General features: G+C 40.1%; 1 protein-coding gene across 4 annotated transcripts in view; it reads left to right on the top strand.

The window, feature by feature from the left end:
- fat3a (FAT atypical cadherin 3a) overlaps positions 1 to 13,372 on the top strand; it is a 179,253-nt gene that overhangs the window by 111,995 nt on the left and 53,886 nt on the right. For all 4 annotated transcript variants that reach the window (XM_085479106.1, XM_085479105.1, XM_085479104.1 and 1 more), the window contains exons 12-15: positions 9,283 to 9,479; positions 9,606 to 9,759; positions 9,899 to 10,132; positions 11,421 to 11,810. In XM_085479106.1, the coding sequence (XP_085335232.1) occupies positions 9,283 to 9,479; positions 9,606 to 9,759; positions 9,899 to 10,132; positions 11,421 to 11,810 (975 nt within the window). The remainder of the gene's footprint in view (positions 1 to 9,282; positions 9,480 to 9,605; positions 9,760 to 9,898; positions 10,133 to 11,420; positions 11,811 to 13,372) is intronic.

Genomic DNA, 13,372 nt, shown 5'->3' with positions numbered 1-13,372 from the left:
TATGGGAAATAAATATTTAAATAAAAACAAGCTGCTGATTATTTCACATTTTACTTGTGAGCAACGGCACATTTAAATCTTACAAATATAGTTATTTGGCTTATATCGTGATAGATATCGTTATCGCCTGAAATGAAAAAAACATATCGTGATATGAAAAAATCTCATATCGCCCAGCTCTACGTTTAGGTGTAGATGATAAATGTGCTGTGTGAATGTAGGTGTGACTGGCTGAGTAAGGTCTGCAGTAGAAAATGGTTTAAATTTTCAACTGAATAGAATGGTGCTATAGAAGTATCAGGTTTTTTTTGTTTAACATAATCTGCCTTTGGATCCTCTTCCACACGCTCCATTCCTTACACAACTTTAAAAACAAGTGGCCTCTAACTTTACTTGATATTCTCTGCATCAAACTGTAAAAGTCAGAAATAAACCCACAAACAACAGCTGATAGCATTGTCATTCTCTCTGTTGTCAGCCTTTAATACTAGTTCTTATAGTTGTTTGTTTCCCAGAAACTTTATATGCAAGTGTCTAATAATGATGCTTTCATTTTTTGGGGGGGTATTTAGCCTAACCCTCAGCCCCTGGCTGTATGTGATACACCAGCAGATTAAAAAAACAAAAAAAACCAAAATGGATATGATTGAATTCTGACTGTTCCAGAGAAGTCTTGGGAAGCTGCTCAAGTTTTGAAGATCTGCACCTACGCAGTTTGAAATTACGGACCTAAGTAATTAACCTGTTTGGAAATCAGTCTATGGCTGTGGTTGGCTACTATTGGCCACTATCTGCGCAGAGCCTTCTCCAATTTGACTTTTATCTGAACTGCATTTTAATGAAATAAATGATTTTAATTGGGACTGACTTTCTTCTTCGTCTGATGGCACACTGTTTATCTTTAAACTTTAAACAAAATATTCAAAGCCTTAATCCCAAATCACCAGATAAATCATCTCTTATTAACACTTTTTTAAACTAGTATGCCAAATAGGTTTGTGGGTGATTTAACTGGGGTCGTATTACAATTCCAATTTAGCATGGAGATATTTCCATTGGCCATTCTCCTACATAAGAGCAACCAGACGTGGGCTACTGCGAGAAAGTCTGACTAATGACGATTGGCTATGTTTTCGTAAGTTTTGTAATTGGTTCAATGCCTCCATTAGGAGGGCAAATGCTCATACCATCAAGATGGTTTCTGAACAGTCACAGCTGAACAGTCCCATGAGTGATATGGGTAGAGATTTCCATCTAGTCAGATCGCCTTCTACTTTCTTTAGAAGTGGGATGTGGTTTAATTTAGTTAAGTCTGAAAGCTTAGGAGAGACATTAATACCTAAATATTTAATATTTCCAGATTGTAGTGGGGCAGAAGAAGAATTATGGAAGGAGCAGTTAATTGGAAGAACTGTAGATTTTGACCAGTTAATTGAATAATCTGAAACTCTTGAAAACCAGTTTCTGAGGTAATTACTCTAATAAAGGTTGGTTTGTGAGTTTTGGAGAAAAAGCAACAAATCATCCGCATAGAGACTGATTTTATGTTCTACGTTCTTACATTTTATGCCCTTAATTGTTGTAACCTGTCTAAATGCTGCTGCTAGTGTTTCGATAAAAATTGCAAAAAGTGAGGGGGAGAGTGGGCATCCCTGTCTGGTGCCCCTCAGGAGACAGAAACTGGAGGATGTCTGGTCATTTGTTCTGACACAAGCTGTTGGTGAATTATATAATATTCTTAGCCAGTTTATGAAAGAGTTTCCAAAACCAAATTTGTGTAAAGTTGCGAATAAAAATTTCCAGTTAACTCTGTGAAACGCTTTTTCTGCATCTAGAGATAATATTGTGGTTTCAATGTTTTTACTGTATGGGTAGTCTATTAAATTAAGTAATCTACGTGCATTTGTTGATGAGTGCCTACCTTTTATGAAACCAGTTTGGTCAGGATGAATTAAAAAGGGGGTTATCTTCTCTAATCTTTTTGAGAGGGCTTTGCAGATTATTTTGAGGTCTGCATTTATAAGGGATATTGGACGATAGCTTGAGGGAAATAAAGGGTCTTTGCCTGGTTTTAGCAGGAGACTAATGTTGGCAGAATTCATATTTGGTGGTAGTCTGCCACTTTCCTTGATTTCCTGCAACATTCCGTGGAATACTGGTGCCAAAATTGTCCAGAATTCTTTGTAGAATTCTGCAGGGTAGCCATCTGAACCTGGAGCCTTATTATTGGGCATACTTACCAGGGCTTCCTGGAGTTCACCTGGCGTCAGTGGCAAATCCAGTGCCATTGCTTGACTGTCTAGTAATTTTGGAAGAGTTACGTTGTCAAGAAACTGATCAATTTCATTTTTAGATGGGTTTATTTGTGGTGAATATAGAGTTTCATAGAAATCCCTAAAAATGTTGTTTATTCTTCCAGGGTCATATATTGTGTTTCCAGATAAATCTTTATCAGCACATATAGTTGTTTTTTATTTATTTTTTTTTTTCTAGTTCCTTAATATTTTTGTTTTCTTCTTTCTTTTTGTGTGATGAGAAAGAAATTATAGGGCAGCACGGTGGTTAGCACTGTTGCCGCACAGCAAGAAGGTCCTGAGTCCAATTCCACCATCAGGCCGGGTTCTTTCTGTGTGGAGTTTGCATGTTCTCCCCGTGTCTGCGTGGGTTCCCTCCGGGTACTCCGGCTTCCTCCCACCGTCCAAAGACATGCAGTTTGTGGGGATAGGTTAATTGGATAATCCAAATTGCCACTAGGTGTGGCAATTTGCCACTAGGTGTGGCACGTGAGTGCGAATGGTTGTCTGTCCTTGTGTGTTAGCCCTGCGACAGACTGGTGACCTGTCCAGGGTGTACCCCGCCTCTCGCCCTATGACAGCTGGGATTGGCTCCAGCGCCCCCCGCGACCCTGAAAAGGATAAGCGGTAGCGAATGGATGGATGGAGAAAGAAATTATTTTACCTCTCATCACAGCTTACCCTGCTTCCCATAGAACAGAAGCCGATGTTCCGGGAGTGTCATTAAAGTCTAAATATGAAGTCCACTCTTTAAAATATTTAATAAAGTCTTCATCTTTGAGCAGCGATGTATTGAATCTCCAGTTTTTACTTGGTGTAGCGTTCTTCTTATGTATTAGTGTTAAAGATACAGGAGCATGATCGCTGACAGCTATAGGGTGAATCTCAGTGTCTGAAATATCACTCAGCAGTGAGCTGCTGACTAGGAAATAATCTAGACCAGAGTAGGAGTGATGGACATGTGAGAAGAAAGAATATTCCTTACTGTTGGAGTGAAGGGAGCGCTATGCATCGCAAAGGCCAAAGTTACTCATATACTGTTCGATTATATTTGTGGACTGCCAATTGCGCTTAGTTCCTGTTGTGTTGGGCCTATCCATTTCTTCATTTAGTCCAAGGTTGAGGTCGTCTCCAAGAATAAGTGTGCAATCAAGGTGTTCATAGAGTGCACTAAAAAATCCGTGGAAGAATGAGGATTCATCAACATTTGGACCATATATACTTACAATACATAGCTTTTTGTTAAATACTGATAATTTAATAATAAGGAATCTACTCTCTGGATCTATAACTGTATCGAGTACTATAAAATTAACATTTTTATGTATAAAAATTGCTACTCCCCTTTGTCTAGAATTATAACAGGCTGCAAACACATTAGGAAACTCAGGTGTTTTAAGTTCGTTTAAACCTGTGACAGGTCTGTGAGTCTCTTATAATAAAACAACATCTGCCTGTAGTTTTTTAAGCTGGTTAAATATCTTTAACATTTTTTCTCTGGTACCAGCTCTATTTACATTCCATGTGACAAACCTTAGTGTGCCCATAATTGTGTGTGTATGTCTAATGATGTACGCTGGGTGTTTCGTTTAGACGAAGAAAATGTGGAGACATCACTTGTTTGTAAATAGAAAGAGAAAACAAAATGTGTGGTGAGAGGCTCCATAAGTCTATGTGTGTGTATATTCACTAATATGAACAAGCGTGGCTTGCGTGTGTGTCCTATAAGTCTGTGTGTGCTGTGAGGCTGTTGTAAATGTGCTGCCGTTGAGCGCATGTTTTTTGCGTGATCGTGGTGTGTGAATATGCAGAAATAGAGGGTGTTTATAGGTGAGTGGGGAAGTAGGCGATCACAGCAGTGAAAGAAAAGAGAAGGAAAAAAACCATGAGAACAGTGAGCGACAAAAAAAAAAAAAAGAAACAGAAACATTCCAATTAAAGCAATGACGGAGGGTGACGGTGTTATATCGGCTATGACATCATACTGATATTACAAGGTTAAACTCATGTTAAAGGAGAAAGTGTGAATGAATAAGAAAAGAGTGTAGCGGGTTCTTATCTGGAGTGCAGTCAATATAACCACGGAGTGGTGCCGGTGTCACGGTAGAGCTGTCCGTCCACGCAGAGCCGGTGTTCCAGATCTACTGGCGTTTAGATCTACTGGCGTTTAGATCAACTGGCGTTGGTCGAACAGATGTGTGGCAGTCTTGCGTTTCAGGAGCTGCTACTGACAAACCGGCAAAAAAAACGCCAAATGTGTCATCTGTGACACTTGTGAGGTTATCTCAAACACACTCCGTCAGTCTTGATGCTGTTGAACGACAAAATGTTTAAAAATGTGGCGAGTTTACCTGGTGATATCGTCATGCGCGACGCAATCGCGAAAACAGCAAACAATTAACACCACGCCGATGTTGTTCACAGCACAGCACGAGTAAACGATCGGTAGACTCTTGTCGTCGTTATTGTTCCCCTCGCACGTTTTATTTCTCCGGTTTCAGCGTGATTGCTTCACAACTAAAGCGAGCAGTTTACTTTGTGTGCGCTAACATGGACTCGAATCAACCAGTGCCACCTCTGGCCAAGTGCCACAGCCTACAGCCAGCTCAACTTGTGACACACATCTGCAGCACGTTTGAATTCGTTTCATGCACAATACATTTCGTTAGCTTCATAGCATAAGTGCCTAAGTCATTGACTTAGTCAAATGACTTAGGCAATTATGCTATGAAGCTAACGATTTGTACCTTTCAATTGTGTCTGTTTGTGCGTCATGCAAATAAATCTTTGAAATGAATGAAATGACACTAATATTTCACTAGTGTTGTAACATCACATGTCGTTAGAGTAGTCTGCCTGTGTCTTTTCTCTGTGAACAAACATTTTAGAGTTGGTTGTTATATACAGTCTGTATAAGTGTGGTTAATCTAATGAACATTAGATCCTGAGTGCGTCCATAAAAATGAAGGTTATAACAGAAAACCTGTCGCGCTCTCCCCCTCTGTCTTTCACTCACACAGACACGCACACCACCGCCATCAACTTTGCTAAATTGCTAATGAAAAACATTGATCAGGCAGCTGTGATTGAGCAGCAGTGTAGATCCAACTATTTTCACGGTTGTTGTGGTCGTGATAATTTTGTGAGGCCACATCAAAAAGGCTCGGATGAGCTTTCCAAAGTTCTACAAGTTGTGCCTCCATCGCTTGTGTCCAGATCACACGCTGCACTGCCGTGCTGCGCCGTCTTTTTCGCTGACATTTGTGTTTGCGCGTGCGCAGTGTGAGAAACTGCGGTGACACCCTCACGACCAAGCGATTGATGATCGGGAGCTCGTCGTGAGGTGTCAATCGCTTCTCGTTACCCCACGTATAATACACGATGCACGACGCATGATGAAGGCCAAAATCGGGCCGATCGCCAAAACGGTCGCACGACTCAAAAATCGGCTCAAAATGGGCCAAAAATCGCACAGTGTCTGCCCAGCATTACTAAAATCGTGATTTTTTTTTTTTTGCGAGAATGTCTCATGACAGTGACGTAAGCGAGTGCGACGTTCGTGACAACAGCTGTGTGCAGATCAACAATGGATCATATGAGTGCGGGAGAGAGTATGAGCGTGCAGCGTTTAAAGCGTGGAAGTACTGACCTTACTTTGAGTTTGATTCCATAAAAAGTGACAAAAACATTAGTGTCCGTTGTGCGTGGGAAGAAAACTTCTTTTTACAGCGAAAAACCCCCCCTAAACTTCCAAGCAAGCACCGAGTGCGCTATGACGTAATGGGAAACTCACAGAGAAACTCGCGGATTCTTCCACTGACCGCTGCGGCACACCTGCACCAGGGTAAACCTCCGCCTACGCCACTCCTGCTTTACAGGTGAAAACAGAGCAACAGGAGCGCTAGTCTTTGATGTTATTTATTTTCTGTTCTGTTTTACTTGCATCTATTTGAAAGAGTGAGTGTAAACACGCACACAAAAAAATATTTTATGTGCTGGAATGTGCAGAAAATAAATTTAAATGTTAGATAAATTTCTTCCAGTCAGAGAATGTTGCATATAATTAAATTTTTGCTTGATGCATAAAGTTAAAAGGTTAAAACTAATAAAACAAGTTTTAAAAAGAGACTTTTCCGTATTATTACATTTTGTATGATGGATTATGCAGAAAAAGTAGAATTGGGCTGAAAGATCTATCGCTTTGTCACCTACTCAGGTTGTAAATCGTATTTTTAAAAAGTAACTAAGTAACTAAGTAATTAATTACTTTTGAAAATAAGTAATCAGTAAAGTAACGGGATTACTTTTTTAGGGAAGTAATCAGTAATTAGTTACTGATTACTTTTTTCAAGTAACTTGACCAACACTGCTTGTAGGTGACATTCACAAAGGTAGGTTGGTTTGGCAGTTAATTTTACCGGTCAGAGTATTTTTCTAGCTAATATTCACAAAGGTAGGACAATTTGCCACTGTGCGCATGCGCAGAAACAACGGGTAGGATGGTTTGCCAGGTAGGATGGATTCCAAGAACACCGGCAGGCAATGTTGTACCGGGGGAGTCTGCCGGGCGACATCTCTTCGATGACGGTGTCTCAATTTTGGCTGGGGAAGATGCACTCTGAGCCTTCTTCATTACTAAAGCACCGGTCGATGTAATCTTGGAGAGCGTCTAAACTCTCCCCGTTGTCCTCCAGGGTGTTAGACATGATAGGACAGATGTTGTTAGTTATATGACAATTGATTAGTTTATTTGGCAATACTGAAGCTTAAAGAAACTTTGTTAAATTCTACGCTTTTTTTCCGCCAAATCTCCAGCGTCTGACGTCACCTACAACATAGGTCGCTTACCTTTTCCCGTCACTTCCCTCACTAATTTCTAAGTACATTTAATGACAAAGACACACACACACACTTGAACTTGACAATCCTGCTCTTTTTCCTCTATCACATTCGCACACACATACACCAATATCAGAATAAGATTGTTGATTGCATTTTCGAATTCTTGTGTTCCAGGTGTTTGTTTCTCTTACAAGCTTCTGCCTGTCCTGAAAACCAAGATACACAACAGTGCAGTTCAGATCATAATTCTAATTTCCGAAGCAGCCAGGCAGGACAGCCAAAAAAAGTTAAATAAATTGAAAAACAAAGAAAACAAAACAAAACAGTTTTTAAAAATCAGCAACAGTATGATGTCAGATAGTCACACGATGCAAAGTCTGAAGTAATAGTAGTTCAAGCTACCAGACAGACAACTTGTGTATCTTACACTCAGCGATAAAGACTTTATATAAAGGACCCGATGATTCCACAGTAGGGGTGGGTTTTTATAATCGATTTATCGATTAAAATCGATTCTGGCTTGGATAACGTAAAATCGATTCATTAAAATCCTGAATCGATTTTTTAATATTAATTTATTTTGCCCGAAATGCCAGAATCTCAGGTGAAAGATCACAAAATTTCAACAACCACCAAACAGCTAAGACAGTAAATGAGAGCAGGTACACGGCTTCTGCACAAAGACGTAAACACACAGCACGGACCCGCGGATCAGAATCAGTGAGATGTCGCCTTTCTCAGCTGACGATCGGGGCTGAAAGCCGACAGCTTGCTGATTCTGATCCGCGGGTCCGCGCTGTGTGTTTAAGCCCTTTTTGCGCTGATCATATGGCTGTTAGTTTTATCTCTCTCCAAACAATATTGACCGAACCAGCAGCAAAAGAAGATCCAAACTACGCTTCACATAAACATCATCATGAATTCACTCTGACTTTTGCTGACTTTTCAGGATAAAAATCACACTTCATGCACAGCTCTCTCTCTCTCTCTTTTCTGCATTATTCGCTTGCTTGTTACGCACAAGTCTACCGTTGTTTACAGCGCTGTCGGCCGGCGTTTTTTTTCCCCTTTTACTTACTTCCGAAAAGTAAACCTAATTTCTGATTGAACAAATTTAAACTTTTTAAAATTAAGCAAAATGCAAAACGCTCAGCCGTGTCTCTAATAAAACCGCTGTAACTTCAGAGGTAATGTTCATGTGTTGATTAATGGTTTTCTTTCGTTTTTGATGTACTGCAGATTATTTTTATAAAATCTCAGGCCAGGAAAATCACCTTCATGTTTTTCTGTGTTTTATCTTCAGCTACTTTGACACAAAGGCCTCTGCTGTGATGCTCACACCTTTGATAAAGTCTTGCGTGTGTCAGCTTCCTTTTAATAGATACAAAAATATGTAAATGTACTGATCTGAATTATTTCTGACTGTCAAAATTTCCCAGATTCAAATCGAATTGAATCTAATTAAATCGAATCGTGGATCGAATCGATTCGGGACCTTGTGAATCGGAATTGAATCGATTCTAGAAATCAGTGACGATACCCAGCCCTATTCCACAGGTTTATTTGGCAAACTGATTTTTATTTTACTCTCACATATGTATATACTTCTGTGACTGTACACTTTCCAGTGGGCTCCAGCCCACTGTTCTCCACTCCAAACCTCACATACCTCTTCTGGGCCTCAGCAGCTACTGAAATAGGGAAGGCATGGTTAGCATGATGGATCTCAGCTGTGCCAGGCAGCCTTCCACATCACTGTCCCCTGAACCCACTGCTCTGCCCCTCCCCTGTAGCTGAGCCACAAAACACACCCTGCCACAGCAACATGCTCATTATTTTGCACAGAAATGACAAATTACTGTATGGATAACACTAATGACAATTTTTAAAAATATATTTAATTGACTTTACTCTGTGTCAAAACATTTCAAATGAAATTAAGATGTTTATGCCCATTTTGAACTTTAAATATAGTTTAAAATTTGAACTTGACTTAGAATATACAGGTTTTGACTTTGAACTTTGCCTTCAGCCACAGTGAAAACTAAAAATGACCTTACTGCACTTCAGATTTTACAAATGGATTCACAGCCATACTTAACTAATTTCTTGACTGATCCTGTATTTAATTGTGTGTGCCGCCCAGGTGGGAACTATCGTGGTGTATTTGCCCTGGGTCTGGTCCAGGGTGAGTGGAAGATGTATGTAAAGGGCCCACTCGACAGGGAAGAATGCAACCTATACAACATCAACGTCACAGCTAGTGATGGATTGTTTGTTTCCCAAGCAACAGTAGAAGTGACAGTGGTAGACACCAATGACAACAGCCCAATCTGTGACAAGGTGAGAAATAAAGTTGTGTATTGTTTTGTTTTGTTTTTCTACGTAACTGATTTGGCATAACTAGTTGTGTGTGTGTGTGTGTGTGTGTGTGTGTGTGTGTGTGTGTGTGTGTGTGTGTGACTGCAGGTTATGTATACTGCCTACATTCCAGAGGACCTCCCAGTCACTAGTGTTTTGTTGAGGGTTGGAGCTACAGATGCTGATATGGGTATCAGTGCTTGGATTCAGTACTCTCTACATGGTCCTGGATCCCAAGACTTCACTATTGACCCAGACAGTGGTATGGATGCAGACCTACTTTAAATACACACTTTTTCTCTGAATTAGCATGAATCGCAACTTAATCATACACAAGCCAAATGTCATCCCCCCGTTTGGCTCCATCACAATGTTTCATATCTTGTTTTAAACCTGTCCAGGTGAGATCAAGTCATCTGTGCCTCTGGACCGTGAGATGACACCTAGTTATCAACTGGTTGCCCAGGCTACTGATGGTGGTGGGCGGTGGTGCCATGCTGTGGTGTATCTGACAGTAACTGATGTGAATGACAATCCACCTATTTTCACCCAGTCTCGGTACACCACCAGCGTCTATGAAGACACAGTCACCAAAGCCCTACTTACACGTATCCAGGCCATAGACCCTGATGAAGGTGATACACTAGGCAACTGTTTATATTATCACTACTACAAGTACTGCTTCCATTGCTAATCTGCATCACAAGAAACCAATTACTCAAGGTGCAACTAATTGAGCCACATCAAAAAAAATTAGCAGTATTTAATATAAATGAGGTACACAACATACCTAATTGAAATTTGGCTCTTTCTGAAGTGCTCAAACTTTCCAGCACTCCTTTTGGATCACTCCCCGGAATTCTCACAAAAACACAAAAAATGTCATTAAGCATGATGCACATCATGCTTGCGACCTGATGTCTGGGTTTGAACCACGAGGAAGAGTTTGGTCATGCTGAAAATGAAAGTTGGATTAGATTGACACAGAGGTCCTTGCTTGTGGACTGTTATGAACTTCCTTTCATGAAGCAGTGTGAAAATAGCATGAGTGCTGGAAGGCACAAATCATTTCACAAGGAGACAACCTTTAAGGAAAAAACATTCTGAAATATTTTTTTCAGCAGGGCTGCACATAAGTGGTCCTCAGGTGCACATTCGCTGTCAAAATAAAAGACTCGCACCAGATAAGAAGTTGGAACGCGCGTTTGTGTACATAAGATGTTCTGGAGGAGGACAGACATTTGTTCAGAAGTCTTAAAGCTGTCGAAGAAGCAAGCTCCACAAGCAATTACTTTGGTGTTCCTCCACCGCAAAAGAAGCGCGTATTCCCGGAAATTCCGAGAAATTCCGTAAGCAAAGTAATTGCTTACATCTTTAAAATATCGACATCTTTAAGAGTTCTGAACAAATGTCTATCCTCCTCCAGAACATCTTATTTACGCAAATCCACGTTCCAGCTTCTTGTCTGGTGCGCGTCTTTTATTTTGACAGCAAATGTGTACCTGCGGACCACTTATGTGCAGCCCTGTTTATCAGACATTTCCAGACATGTTAATTCAAAACCTGCATGAAGTGAAAGAAGCTAATGCAAAATCAAACAGTTCTTTTAGAGAAAAATAGTAACAGGGAAATGTTAATATAAAAGCTTACCTAATATACTGTAGTACTAAAAAGAAGTTAAACTAATTGTATACAAATTTTGAAGTGCTTAAAATATTCAGTCTAATAGTTAATAGAGTTTTATAGAGGTTTTATGTCAGGCCACTAGTAAAAAAAAAATTTATAACTGGGTATAAATCTCATATCGTCTCCTACAAAAGATAACAACATTTGGTAAGAAGACAAATCCAAGCACTGGCAAACGTGTTGTTTTCAGTGTACTGAGGCCCAAAGCTTCACCCTTTTCTTTTGACATTGCTGTAGGTCCGGGGCGTATGGTGATCTATTCCCTGGCTGACTCTGCAGGAGGATGTTTCTCTATCGACAAATACTCAGGCATCGTGGTCCTGGAAAGAGTTCTCGACCGTGAAATCCAGCCATTTTATCAGATAACAGTTTGTGCATCTGATCAAGGCTCACCACTCCCACTCTACTCACTGGTCAATGTCACAATTACTGTCCTGGACATCAATGACAATCCACCTGTGTTTGAGCGACGTGATCAGTTGGCATCTGTGCCAGAAGATGTGGGAGTAGGTACTGAAGTTCTGAGAGTTTACGCTGCCAGCAAGGACATCGGGACTAATGCTGAGATTACTTACAGTATCCGATCAGGGAATGAGCACGGAAAGTTCCACATTCATCCACTCACTGGTGAGTGAGGGACACCCTCTCACTTTGTGTAGGTGTTACAGTATTAGTCTGTGCTTTTCATTGCTCTTACAGTTTCTAAGATGTTATATATCTGTATCTTTCTCTAACTTGATCTCTATCAGCTTTCACTATGCTATGTTGACTCACAACATTATCTGTTGTTCTTAGGGCCATTAAAAATGTCTCACAGATTTTCATCATAAGGTAGAATGTTCATGAGCATCAGTGAATATCAAGACTTGGCCATACAAATTGCCCATCAATATTGTAATTATAACAATAATAATAATAATGATAGTTTATTTGTACTGCACTTTTAAAAACCAGGGTTACAAAGTGCTTTTCAGAAACAATGAAAAAAGAACAATCAAAGGATAAAAATAAGAAATCAATTAAACTATTTATGCAGCACTCAAGTCTAATCTTAAAATCAGAATAAGATACAATTCTAATTTAATGTGGTTCCAGTTTTAGTGAGTAAAAAACAAAACATGTTATATATTTTAGGTTCTTCAAAATAGCCACCCTTTGCTTTAATTACTGCTTTGCATACTCATGGCATTCTCTTGATAAGCTACATGAGGTAGTTACCTGAAATGGTTTTCCAACAATCTTGAGGACTTTCCAGAGATGCTGACAACTTGTTGGTCCTTTTGCCTTTACTTTGGAGTCCGTCATCCCAAACCATCTGGCTTAAAGCCCATCATCCCAAACCAAATGGTTTGGGATGATGGGGTTTACGTCAGGTGACTGTGAAGCCTAGCAGAGCACTCCATCACTCTCCTTGGTTAAACAGCCCTTACACAACCTGGAGATGTGTTTGGGGTTTGTCCTGTTGAAAAATAAATAATGGTCCAACTAGAGTTGGATGTCTCGAGACCACTTTTATGTGGTCTTGGTCTCGACGGACTTTGGTCTTGGTCTTCTTTTGGTCTCGACAGACTTTGGTCTTGGTCTTCTTTTGGTCTCGTATCCCTCGGTCTTGTCTTGGTCTCGTTGTCTCGGTCTTGCTTTCTCAGATCGACACAGTGCTCGGGAAAGTCCACAGGTGCGCATTCGCTGTCAAAATAAAAAACGTGCACAAGATAAGAAGTTGCAACGCGTTTTTGCGTACATAGGATTTTCTGGAGGAGGACAGACATTTGTTTAGAACTCTTAAAGATGTCGAAGAAGCTCCTTTAAGCAATTACTTTGGTGTTCCTCCACCTCCAAAGAAATGTCAGAAGGAGTCCGAACCACAAAAGAAGCGCATATTCTCGAAAAAGTGGTTGCAGGAGGTGAGCTGGCTTCAAACAAATGATGAACGCACAGAGATTTGGTGCAGAATGTGCCGTGAAAATCCCACTCTAGCAGACAAAAACAGTGCCTTTTATATGGACGCAAACGCACGTTTGCGTCCATGTAAAATCCATATTAAATTTAAAAACTGTACTTTTGAGTTAAAATATATATTTATAATTTTAATAAATGACAAATTAAAAAGGCATGAACATTTTTTTTTTGTATCGACAAAATATTGAACCGTGACACCAAAGTATCGAACCGAACCGTGAATTTTGTGT

Source organism: Copadichromis virginalis, linkage group LG14 (assembly GCF_057382275.1).
Source record: "Copadichromis virginalis isolate Kocher_CV1m ecotype Utaka linkage group LG14, C_Virginalis_male_GT1.1, whole genome shotgun sequence".
Lineage (NCBI taxonomy): Eukaryota > Metazoa > Chordata > Actinopteri > Cichliformes > Cichlidae > Copadichromis > Copadichromis virginalis.
The sequence above is the reverse complement of the archived record's forward strand: the minus strand, read 5'-3'. Positions and strand labels throughout refer to the sequence as shown.